General features: G+C 46.0%; 2 protein-coding genes across 3 annotated transcripts; both read left to right on the forward strand.

Annotated features, from left to right (window-relative positions):
• Positions 1-401: 401 nt before the first annotated feature.
• On the forward strand, positions 402-5498 carry LOC135582262 (uncharacterized). Of its 2 annotated transcripts, XM_065149344.1 has the most exons (9): positions 402-632; positions 974-1072; positions 1228-1730; positions 2204-2369; positions 2472-2522; positions 3255-3437; positions 3567-3678; positions 4213-4946; positions 5028-5498. In XM_065149344.1, the coding sequence occupies exons 3-9, from the start codon at positions 1267-1269 to the stop codon at positions 5328-5330; spliced, it is 2013 nt and encodes a 670-aa protein (XP_065005416.1). In that variant the 5' UTR covers positions 402-632; positions 974-1072; positions 1228-1266; the 3' UTR covers positions 5331-5498. The 2 variants fall into 2 exon arrangements, with proteins under 2 accessions (XP_065005416.1, XP_065005415.1); XM_065149343.1 differs by lacking the exon at positions 974-1072.
• Positions 5499-7882: 2384 nt separating this feature from the next.
• LOC135637022 (omega-6 fatty acid desaturase, endoplasmic reticulum isozyme 2-like) lies at positions 7883-10987 on the forward strand. Its single transcript, XM_065149345.1, has 2 exons — positions 7883-8066; positions 9493-10987. Exon 2 carries the CDS (start codon positions 9510-9512, stop codon positions 10710-10712), a length of 1203 nt encoding a protein of 400 aa, XP_065005417.1. The 5' UTR covers positions 7883-8066; positions 9493-9509; the 3' UTR covers positions 10713-10987.

A 10987-nucleotide genomic window follows, 5' to 3' on the forward strand; every position in this document is an offset into this window, starting at 1 on the left:
ACCTACCCTTTACACAATTTGATTAGAAGAGAAAACAACAAGAGAAATGAAAATCTTTTGATTCAATAATGTCAACCCCTACTGTACAGCAAAATAATGTTCACAAAATATTTTGTTTATTATTTCTAACAAAAATAATACAAAATCCAAAAAAATATTTTTGTAGATCGAATTATGAGACGGGTTTCCATAAATAACAAGATATGCGATCAATCAACAGAACTTCCAACTGACCACACAAGCCACCAAATAGCTACGTTACCACATACGTGTCCGTTGATAAGCGTTTTGGGCCACCGACGAGATACTGGACGGTCCTGATCCTTCTAAATGTAGGTAGGCTTCGCGGATTGGACGGCGATGATGTCATTAGAATAAATCTGCTCGCCCATCCTCGTCCACGCGTCTCGAGCGCAGGCCGCAGCTCCTCTCCGCGACGGAGCTACGAGTGATTACAAAGGCCAAATCCGCAACCCTTCTTCTTCCGCTTCCCACAATCTCGTCTCCGCTCTTCCAAGCCAAGAATCTGGATCCAGATATCGTGGGAGACTGCCTGCCTACGATCTCGCTTTGATCGAAGTCTTAGACCGTGGCGTCTTTCGTGTTCATCTCCTCGGGAGCCTCCGGATCGCGTATGTGCCCAAACCTCGATTTTTTTCTCCTGTTTGTCTCGATCTGATCGGAGCCCGAAAGGATATCCGTGGCCGCTTCCGGCAACCCGCTTTCCTCGCCAAATTTGGGCTCTTGATTCCTCGGATCTTGGTTCTCCAAGCGGATCTGTAATGCGTTGCGTATTTTAGATCCTACGCTCGATTCTTAGACCACACGCTCGTTGGTCGTTGAAAGGATTAATTAAGACGAGTTAGATCAGTCGTTTACAATATCGTAGAGCTAACTACAGAGTTAAGTCGAATACTTCATTGGATAATTCCAGAATTATGTGTGTCTATTGATGTCAGGCATTTTTGTGCAGTCTGGAAATTTGTCCTCCGATGCGTGCTGCTACTAACTATTCCATGTTACTAGTCTAAAATCCTGGATTGTTGTGTCGAAAGGCTTTGGTGCAGATTAGGTATTGAGGCTTTGTTATGGAATTTCCTATCTGTGTCTCCTTTATCCTTTTATGAACTTTGATCTTTATTTAACTCATTTTGCTACAATTAACAGAGGCTTACCTTGTTAAGATGATAGATCGATATTTAGTAACACCTTTGATCTGATCTGCAGTTGAAGTTACGAGTGCTATTTGGATTGCTTGTTGCAATCATGTGGATGTTTAAGCCATTTGCTGGTAAGGAACCTGCCAGCCTTGAAGGCCGAACGATCGATGTTGGTAATGTAAAGGTTCATGTTCGAAATGCCATCGCGGAAGGGGGATTTTCCTGCATCTATGTTGCCACTGATGTTGTGCAACCATCCAAACAGTATGCCCTGAAGCACGTGATCTGCAATGATGATGATTTGTTGGATCTCATCATGAAGGAGATCTCTGTGATGAAGCTGCTCAGAGGACACCCAAATGTTGTTGCTCTTGTGGCACACACCATATTGGACATGGGCAGGAGGAAGGAAGCATTGCTTGTAATGGAGTTCTGTGAGAAGTCTCTGGCTACTTTGCTGGAAAACAGAGGGTCTGGATACTTTGAGGAGAAACAGGTCCTCTTGATTTTTAGAGATGTTTGCAATGCAGTGCATTTCATGCATTCCCAATCACCACCCATAGCCCACAGGTAGGCTTACATACCTGTTCTAAATGTTCCAATTTTCGCTTACCATGATATTGATGTGCCAACACATTAGCTATTTATCTTGTCCTTTCTGATGCCCAAAAGTTTCTTGTTTGTTGTGGAGTTTGCAAGGAATGGTAAAAAATATATAAATTAGCTGGTGATTCTTGCAATTTTTTGTGATCTAAGAACAATTTTCAAGGTTATTCTGTAATGTAATAGCATCTTTTCAGCAAATCTTTCGCCTTTTCCAAAAGGGACAAATTGTCAAATTGCTATCCTTTCTCGTCCTTTTATGACCACAGGTAGAAGGTAAGATAAGAAAGGGAGATGAAAAATAAATTGGTTGACAAGTTGTCCTTCAATGTCGACACTCCAATCCACATCTGCTGCTAAAAATGATCAGTAACTTTAAATCTCTCTTCATTCTGCTTAGAATATCTCATGCCAGGTATCGTGTTTATTGATATTTGCAGGGATTTAAAAGCTGAAAATGTTCTTCTAGGACCTGATGGAGCTTGGAAGTTATGTGACTTTGGCAGCACCTCAACCAATCACAAATGCTTTGACAAGCCTGAAGAGATGGGGATTGAAGAAGACAATATCAGAAAGTACACAACTCCTGCATATAGGGCCCCTGAGGTTTAACCAAAGAATTGATTTGATTTTAAATTAATTAGAAAAATGCTGTTATAAATTGTTCAACTAATGGTTGTTTGATTCTTAATTTTTAAATTGATCCAGATGTGGGATCTGTTTAGAAGGGAAGTTATATGCGAGAAAGTGGACATCTGGGTGAGTTATCTGACTGAATTCCCTCAGCTTTTCTCAGTTGGAGCTTCTTTTTTTCCCACTCTCAAGGATCTTATCTTTTTGCTCTGCACATATGATATCTTGCTTCTTGTGTTGTTAAGCTCAAGGATGTAATGCCTGCCCAGTTTGAGTTTTGTAGCAAACTTTATGTTTCTTTTTTTCACTTTTTTGTTGTTATCCAATAAATTAAGCTTGATTTTTTAATCTGATGCTTTGAACTATTAGTGAAACTATTCTACTTTTCATTTCTGCACACTTTTAATATGTTTGCAATTAACTTGGACATTGCTTGACTTTGTCTTTTTGTTTTTCTTGTATTTGAAAAATAAGAGACTAAATTTATCTCTTATTTTCGAACTTCAGAAGTAATTTTGCTGGTCCCAACTCAATTACTTTTAGTATTTAAAGAACTTCTCATAAAATTATAGTCTATCAGTACGGCAATCCTCGGTCCATCTTTGTTCCCGGTTTTTGTTTCGGAAATTTATAGAAAAAAAGTTCTCCTACGAAAATCTTCCGAAACAAGGTTCTTCCACATGACCCAGAAAAGAAAGGCTGTACAGAAAGAAAGAAACAAAGTTGCCAAATGTGATGCAAACCTATTTTTCCTATTTATAAACAGATCACACTCTGAACTGGAGTTGCTTCTGCATGCATAATAGAGATAGTCGATTCACTTTATTCAGTCTATAACTTAATTGTTACATCTTTCAGGCTCTTGGATGTCTTCTATACCGAATCTGCTTCCTCAAATCTGCATTTGATGGTGAATCAAAGCTTCAAGTCTTGAATGGGAACTATCGCATACCTGACGTACCAAAGTACAGTTCTGCATTAGCCGATCTGATCAAGGATATGCTCAAGGCTTCTCCAAACACCAGGCCAGACATCACGCAGGCAAGGGCTTTGCTTGATTGGTCATTCATCTCCATGAATCTAGGTTAGTCATAGATTATTGCATATGTGGTAACCGTGGAGTTGGGATAAATCTTATATCCTTGTGCTGATAGTGTATCTATCTGACAGGTCTGGTTTCGTGTTAATGAACTACTTCCTTTGGAGTTGAAAAAGCACTTACCTGATGGCTCTAGTGGAGCTGTTGAAATGCATCCACCTCCTTCAGGTTCTCAAGATCAAGGTAAAAATATGCTCCAAACTTAGCTAGTTATCCAGTTTATGCATATAAATGTTTGTCTACAGGGTAGATAAGTCATCTCCAAAATTTCGTTTTCCTTGTGAAGGAATTATGATCATTCATGATGATTCATACAAAACTAGTAGTTATGTTCATATTATCATAGTTTTCCGTTGAGTATTATATTCCCTTGAAAACCTCTAGGCAAAAGAAATCTTGCAGATGACAACAATCAGTTGCTTTTTTTACTTCCAGAAAAGTTATTTGTGAAGATCTTTCTTTTCAAGTAAAGCCTCACTTTTGGATTGCCTGATAAAAACCTGGAGAAGTTGGAGGAGAATTGTACTTGTTTTATTTTCTTACTTCCATTTGCTGCAGTGAAGAAATCTACTTGTTATCTGGTTGCTACACTGTCTAAAAACGCATAATCAGATGCGTTTCTTGAAAACAGATACCAACATCATTTGAATTTTTTTTATTTGATATTATTTGCAGTATATCCTAATTATGATGATTATTGCAATTTGAATTCTAAAGGTGTTCCAAGAAAGACCACTTTGATGCCTCGAAGGGGCCTTGCTTCCGTACCATCATCACGGGAATCCGAGAAGGAGATGCGTCAGACCAAACCCTTTCATGATGCTCCAAAGACAGGTCGAGGGGCGCTTGGTGCATTCTGGTCCACTGAACATGCAAAGGATTCTGCAGTTGTTGATAACAAAGATCCCCACTTCGATGAACCGATCAAACAATCAGCATCGACTCAGAATCGCAATACAAGTGTTTGCAAAGTTAGCCCTCCAAGGGAAAGACATGTTTATCTTCGGAATCAAGTCAGGATTGAACAAGGGGACCCTGTGAAGAGGCCAGATGAACGCACTGGTGAGGACTTTGAGATCAAATTTTTCCAAGAGATGAAACAAAGTTCCAACCCAGAGAAGAAACCAGCTTTTGAGAATGAGACATTTAATACTTTTGTGGCTGATTTCGGTACTGGCAAGTTGAACTCCAAGAACATTACCGGTGATAATATACCACATAAAAGAGAGCTAGAAGCAGAAGTTGACCAGCTAAAAGGGCAGCTGAAGCAGGCCAACTTGGAGAAAACTGAAATTACATCCAGATATGAAAAGCTCTCCGCAGTTTGCCGTTCTCAACGACAAGAGATACAGGAATTGAAGCATGCTCTTGCAGCAGTAAGCCCATCACCACCGGGCAAAGACAGCACAAAGAACCATGAGCATCCTGGGAGCTTGCAGTCCATAACTCCGGTACTTCCTCCGTCACTTCTCTTAAAGCTTCCCAACTTGTGGCTTCACACTAATTTCTCACCATGTCTGTGCCCGCTGCAGCCGAGGATGAAGATTGAAGGAACTGTGTGGGAACTCCAGCAAGGAATGATGCACCCTTCTCCATCACCTAGACCCGAGACAAAGACGTGGAATGCTTTCGGGGCAACCAATGGCCATCAAAATGTTACGTCGGCCTTGAATCCCTCAACAGATCTGTGGGGCTTCAATTTGGGGAGTTTTACAGCTTCGTCTGGTTCGCAGATATCTGGGAGCTCTGCTCAAGGAAATGCTTCCATGAGGACTAACAGTGGGGCAACAAAGAAGGCAGATGCAAACCAGCCCGCCGGATGGGCCGGTTTCTAAATGCATTACCATACCATCATGATATAATGCATAGTGTGTTGAAATGTTATTTATCATGGTTCTTGTCACAGCAAGGGGACTTGGGAAGCTCATGTTTTCTGCCGTTGAGCAGAATCTGCTCGATCTGTAGTTGGGGACTGCGAGAATTAAGTAAGAGGTTTTTATTCATTGCTCTTCTTGGAGGGTTTAATTGTTAATTGCAGAATGATATATATTTCTATGGACGATTTATTCTCGGAATTAGAAGACGGCGTTTAAAGGGCACAGAGATCGGTTACACATCCCCCTCCTCGTTCCTCGACTGTGACGCCGCTCTCTCTTTCCTTCGTCTCGAGCTTTCCTATGTACCTTCCCTCTCCTCTCATTTCAGGACGTTTCTCCGCTACTCCCATCTGCCAGCATGCCTCATCCCGCGGTGGCGGAGGCGGGGCAGAGGAAGCCGCGAATATCGGTGGCCGGTGGTGGGGTGGGCGGCTTGGTCTTGACGCTGGTGGCTAAGAGGAGGGGATTCGAGGTGCAGATGTTCGAAAAGCATCTGAGCGCGATCCGGGGAGAGGGCCACGAAACGCGCTCGCCGTGCTCCACGCCATCGACCCCGACGTCGCCCGCGAGATCGCCGCCGCCGACATATGCCTCATGGGCCATCGCCTCAACGGCCTCGCCGACGGCATCACCGGCCACTAGTATGCACTCTGCACTTGCTCTCTGTAATTAGTCTCGGATCGATTTTTCGTTCGTTGGAGGTACGTATTTCCATCCATTTATATGTTTGTGACTTAAATGCCCAACCCATAAAAACCCTACTTTTGAGCTCTCTGTAACGATTCTTCTTTCACAGGATTCCGTCTCTCGGTTTCTTTGACAGGTTTACCGAGTTTGACTTGTTGACGCCAGCTCAAGTAATATGTAGAATTTCACCGCAGGAAATATTGCTTAAGAGCAATGGGTTCTAACACAGTCCTTCTTAACAAAGCAAATGTTGTTATTGACTTCAGGGAATATTCTAATGCAACAACTTAATAAGTATGGAATTAGCTTACCTTCTATGAGGTTGTTTAGGTGGTCGTGCTCATTCAAGACGGAAGAGAGTTCGAAGGTGATGATGCGACATCTTTAGTTGAGTTGAAGTTGAGATATAACTATATGATGGTTCGTTCTAAATTTTTTGGGTGGCAGTATTCAGAGCTATTATGTTCTATAAAATTTTGGTTAAAAATTATAAACATTAATATCTGTTTTAATCATATTTTGTAACGAGAAGGTATAGTCTTTCAACATAATATGATAAAATATATTAACGGATTTAGACATAAAATATCATCTTTATCAAATTAAATTAGACTCAATTGAAATTACTATAATTTTATAATTATTATTAGTAAAATAAAAAATTTAAAATAAGGTTTAATGAGATTGAACCTTCTCTATCTGAATGTAACCTTTGAAGTATTTTTATTTTATTTTGATATCATCATTTTTACGATAACTCATAATCTTTTCTTTTATTTAATTATTCTATTAGCTTTTCTCATGAAAACCAGAAAACCCAAGTTCGACCCGTCTTACCCTCCGTCGATGCCCTTTCCTCTTACTCCCAAGCAAAACCATCCTCACCTCCGTTGCCACAGACCCTACTCGTGACGTCGTCACTCGCGATAGCTTTCCTCCTCTTTGTCTTCCCCACCTCCTCCGCTCCCGTTAGAGATCACCCAAGTCTGCGGCGCCACCCTAAAACCCTCTGCCACCCTACTCTCTGCTAGTCCCCCTTCCTCCCTCAAAATCCTCTCCGCGGTCCATGACCCCCACCAGCGCCCTCGCCCTCCCCGCCTTCCGCTCCCAGGTAGACTCCATCCTCCCCTCCATCGCCACAGACCGTGGTCGTGTAGCCACTGACCGCGATTGCCTCCAGCATCTCCCCCTCTCTGCGCGTTGCGTGTCCGTCACCCTCCCCGCTGGTCCCCTTGCAAACACCCGCGCCTTAGCTGGCCCTGCCCTCCTCTACCAGACTGTTAGTCGGCAAGTACGTCCACTTGTCGCATCGTCGATGCCATGGCCTCCGTCGTTCATAGATCTTATGGTGGTTCCGGAATTGCAGTCTGGGGTATAGGTGTGTAGGCTCCTAGGATGAGTTCCACCTAGCGCCCCAATGAACGAGGTATTTGAATGGCTTGTGCGCACGCAACTCACGAAATCGGCAGATACGTCCCCGTCCCTAAATGACCACCCTACCCGAGCCTTTATGGGCTTTCCAGGGGCCAATTTGTCATTATGCATGAGGAGAAGGCAAGGCAAAGCGATGTCATCTTCGGCCGTGAAGACCCAGTAGCGTCCAAGAGAACCGACGGTCTAAAAGATCGGCCCGATCGAGAGGCCCCGCAAGCGAGCAAGCGAGAGGACCGGAGGGGATTGGCTCATCCCCTCCCCCGCCATCTTGTCAGGAGCACCAATGACCGAGGGCCACGAGAACATGGTTCGGCCTGCTGCCACACACTGCTCGTGTGGGTCCCGCACGTGGATGCCCTTGATAAGCTTGGATAGGAAGGGGAAATGAAGGTCAGGTCTCTCTTCTCGCAGCTAACACAGTCTCTCAACCCCGGCGCGAGTCACAGGGAGAGAGAGAGAGAGGGAGAGAGGAAGAGGAGGCACAGATTGATATTGGTGTCATCTATCATTTCTCCTCCTCCTCCTCCTCCTCCTCCTCCTCCTCCTCCTCTTCATCAATAATTTCTCTCTCAGGTACGTGAATAATAATGTTCCTTTCTCTTGTTCGAGTTAGATCTGGTGCTCTCTGTCTACAAGAATCCTTCCTACTTTTATTTCCTCTATGAAATGTTCATCGCATGTATTTGGTAATGCTCCGCTTTTTTTAGTTGTGATTTGTTTTTGTATTTGTTGTACCGTTGTAGATCTGGAACGACTCCATCTATCTACTGGCCAAAGTAGTTCTTTTTCCCTTCCATCATCTTATATTGTCGATCTTTTTCAAGTCCCTTTTTTTTTCTCCTAAAACATCTACTGCTAATAGCACGCCAGATTTTTCTTCTCCAAATGCATTCATTTTGAAGAACAAACTATAGTAGCACATATTATTAAACCCTGAGGAAGAACTCGCCTCTTTCCCTTTTTTTTGGTTCCCACCCTCCTTCGGATCCCTCGATCCACACGGCTGGCCAATGTCACAGATCGCTGCGACAGTCGTACACGGCACCCGCTCGCATCGGTTGTGCCCCGCCCTCCGCTTTAGGTACGCGACATCCCCCTTGTCCGGAGACGTCGCAGCACAGCTGGACCGCGCTTGCCTCTGTCGACGCCGCCCCTGTGCCACCACGATAAAAAAAAAAAAAGGAGAACGAGCACATGGTGCCCTCTAGGGCTGACGTGGACGACGACAGTCCTGATTTGACCGGGGTCGGTGACAGTCCATCTCGGTGGCCCGCAGCGTCCCAAGACCAACACCGGCGACGATGAATCCCCACCGTTAGACATCATAATATCAGGAAAACGAACGGCGGAGCACTAAAATTAATGCACCCCCGGACGGCGAATCTCCATGCGGGGTCGGCGTCATACGTGGGACGCGAAGTGGTCCGGGACATATTCCACTCCCGTGTGGTCCCCACTCTATTAAATAAACATATAAATGCATGTTCTGTCAACTTTGGGACGCTTTCTCGTTTTCTTTCCCACTTTGGACTCACTCTAATAAATGTAGATAGAGATTTACGAGGCACGCTGTCCGTCTCACATGCTCCTTCCACCCCCGTCAAATCGATTCATTTATTTCCAACCCCGTCAAATCGATTCATTTATTTCTTTGGTTCAAATTGGTTCATTTATAGCTTTATCGTCCAGGATGAATGGCTTGTGTTTATAGTACGTTTGGATGGTTTTTGTGGGGTCTCCAACCGTGTTACCGAAGGTTGCGTAATGCTCTATTAAGTCAGAGCTGCATTAGGAAACGGGGGAGAATTTTTGGGTTGCCGTATCTGTGCCCACTGCTTGCTTCCGTTATGGAACGGCCTTTCCGCATGTGCTTTCTTGTATTGTTTTATTTTATTATGTTAATTTAAAGCAAAGTTGGAAGCTAGATTGGGCCATCATTCTTGGCTTCTTCTGTTCTCTTCTGGCTGATCCCGTAAAAAATCTATGTTGTGGGTCGCAGGTGAGCCCATAGCAGCAATGGGAGCGGGCGGACGCATGACGGCGAAGGAGCAGGCGACGGCGACGGCGACGGCGACGGCGACGGCGGGGGAGGACGTGCCCCTCCGCTCCGGCGGAGGCGGCAAACCACTCCACCGCTCGCCCACCGAGAAACCCTCCTTCACACTGGGCCAGATCAAGAAGGCCATCCCTCCGCACTGCTTCGAGCGCTCCGTTCTCCGCTCCTTCTCCTACGTCGTCCATGACCTGTTCTTCGCCTCCCTCTTCCTCTACTTCGCGCTGGCCATCATCCCCACGCTGCCGCCAAGCATCGTCCTCGCCGCCTGGCCGCTCTACTGGGTCGTCCAGGGTTGCGTCCTCACCGGCGTGTGGGTCATTGCCCACGAGTGCGGCCATCACGCCTTCTCCGACTACTCCCTCCTCGACGACGTTGTCGGCCTCGTCCTGCATTCCGCCCTCCTCGTGCCTTACTTCTCCTGGAAGTACAGCCATCGCCGCCACCACTCCAACACCGGCTCCATGGAGCGCGACGAGGTCTTCGTCCCCAAGCCCAAGTCCGCCATGCGCTGGTATTCCACGTACCTCAACAACCCGCCCGGCCGCATCCTCACCCTGGCCGTCACCCTCACCCTCGGCTGGCCTCTGTACCTCGCCTTCAATGTCTCCGGCCGTGCCTACCCCCGCTTCGCCTGCCACTACGATCCCTACGGCCCCATCTACTCGGACCGGGAACGCGCCCAGATCTTCATCTCCGATGCAGGCCTTATGGCGGCCGTGTACGCCCTCTACCGCATCGCCGCCAGCTACGGCTTCTGGTGGGTGGTGAGGGTGTACGGAGTGCCGCTTCTGATCGTGAACGGGTGGCTCGTCCTCATCACCTACCTGCAGCACACGCACCCGTCGCTGCCGCACTACGACTCGAGCGAGTGGGACTGGCTGCGCGGGGCGCTGGCGACGGTGGACAGAGACTACGGGATTCTCAACAACGTGTTCCACAACATCACCGACACCCACGTCGCCCACCACCTCTTCTCGACGATGCCGCACTACCACGCCATGGAGGCTACCAGGGTAATCAAACCCCTGCTGGGCGAGTACTACCAGTACGACGGCACGCCGCTGCTGAAGGCCATGTGGAGGGAGGCGCGCGAGTGCCTCTACGTGGAGCCGGACGAGGGGAGCACGAAGAAGGGCGTCTTCTGGTATCGAAACGACATCTAAGAGGTGATGGTGCCGACGGTGGCTGTGATAGGTTGGTCATTTGTGTTTCGTCGTAGTCGTGTCGTCGGTCGTCATTTTGATGCATGCAGTCTGGTCGGTGATGTCTTATTCCATTGTGTTAGTGTATCCAATCCATCAAATCATCAAACACACTGACAATCGGAAAAAAAAAACACCCGAGTGTGGAGACAATAATCATCTTATGATGCAGTCTTTTCTTCAGCGTCTGTTAGTTTGGATTCGCATGGCTCTGAGTTCTTAGTAGATCTTCTTTA

This window comes from Musa acuminata, chromosome BXJ3-4 (genome assembly GCF_036884655.1).
Source record: "Musa acuminata AAA Group cultivar baxijiao chromosome BXJ3-4, Cavendish_Baxijiao_AAA, whole genome shotgun sequence".
Lineage (NCBI taxonomy): Eukaryota > Viridiplantae > Streptophyta > Magnoliopsida > Zingiberales > Musaceae > Musa > Musa acuminata.

Coding starts and splice junctions, on each gene's coding strand:
- LOC135637022 (XM_065149345.1), top strand. CDS start 9,510: ATGGGAGCGGGCGGACGCATGACGGCGAAGGAGCAGGCGACGGCGACG.
- LOC135582262 (XM_065149344.1), top strand. CDS start 1,267: ATGTGGATGTTTAAGCCATTTGCTGGTAAGGAACCTGCCAGCCTTGAA. Junction 2,370..2,471: donor CTGCATATAGGGCCCCTGAG/GTTTAACCAAAG, acceptor AAATTGATCCAG/ATGTGGGATCTGTTTAGAAG. Junction 4,947..5,027: donor GCTTGCAGTCCATAACTCCG/GTACTTCCTCCG, acceptor TGCCCGCTGCAG/CCGAGGATGAAGATTGAAGG.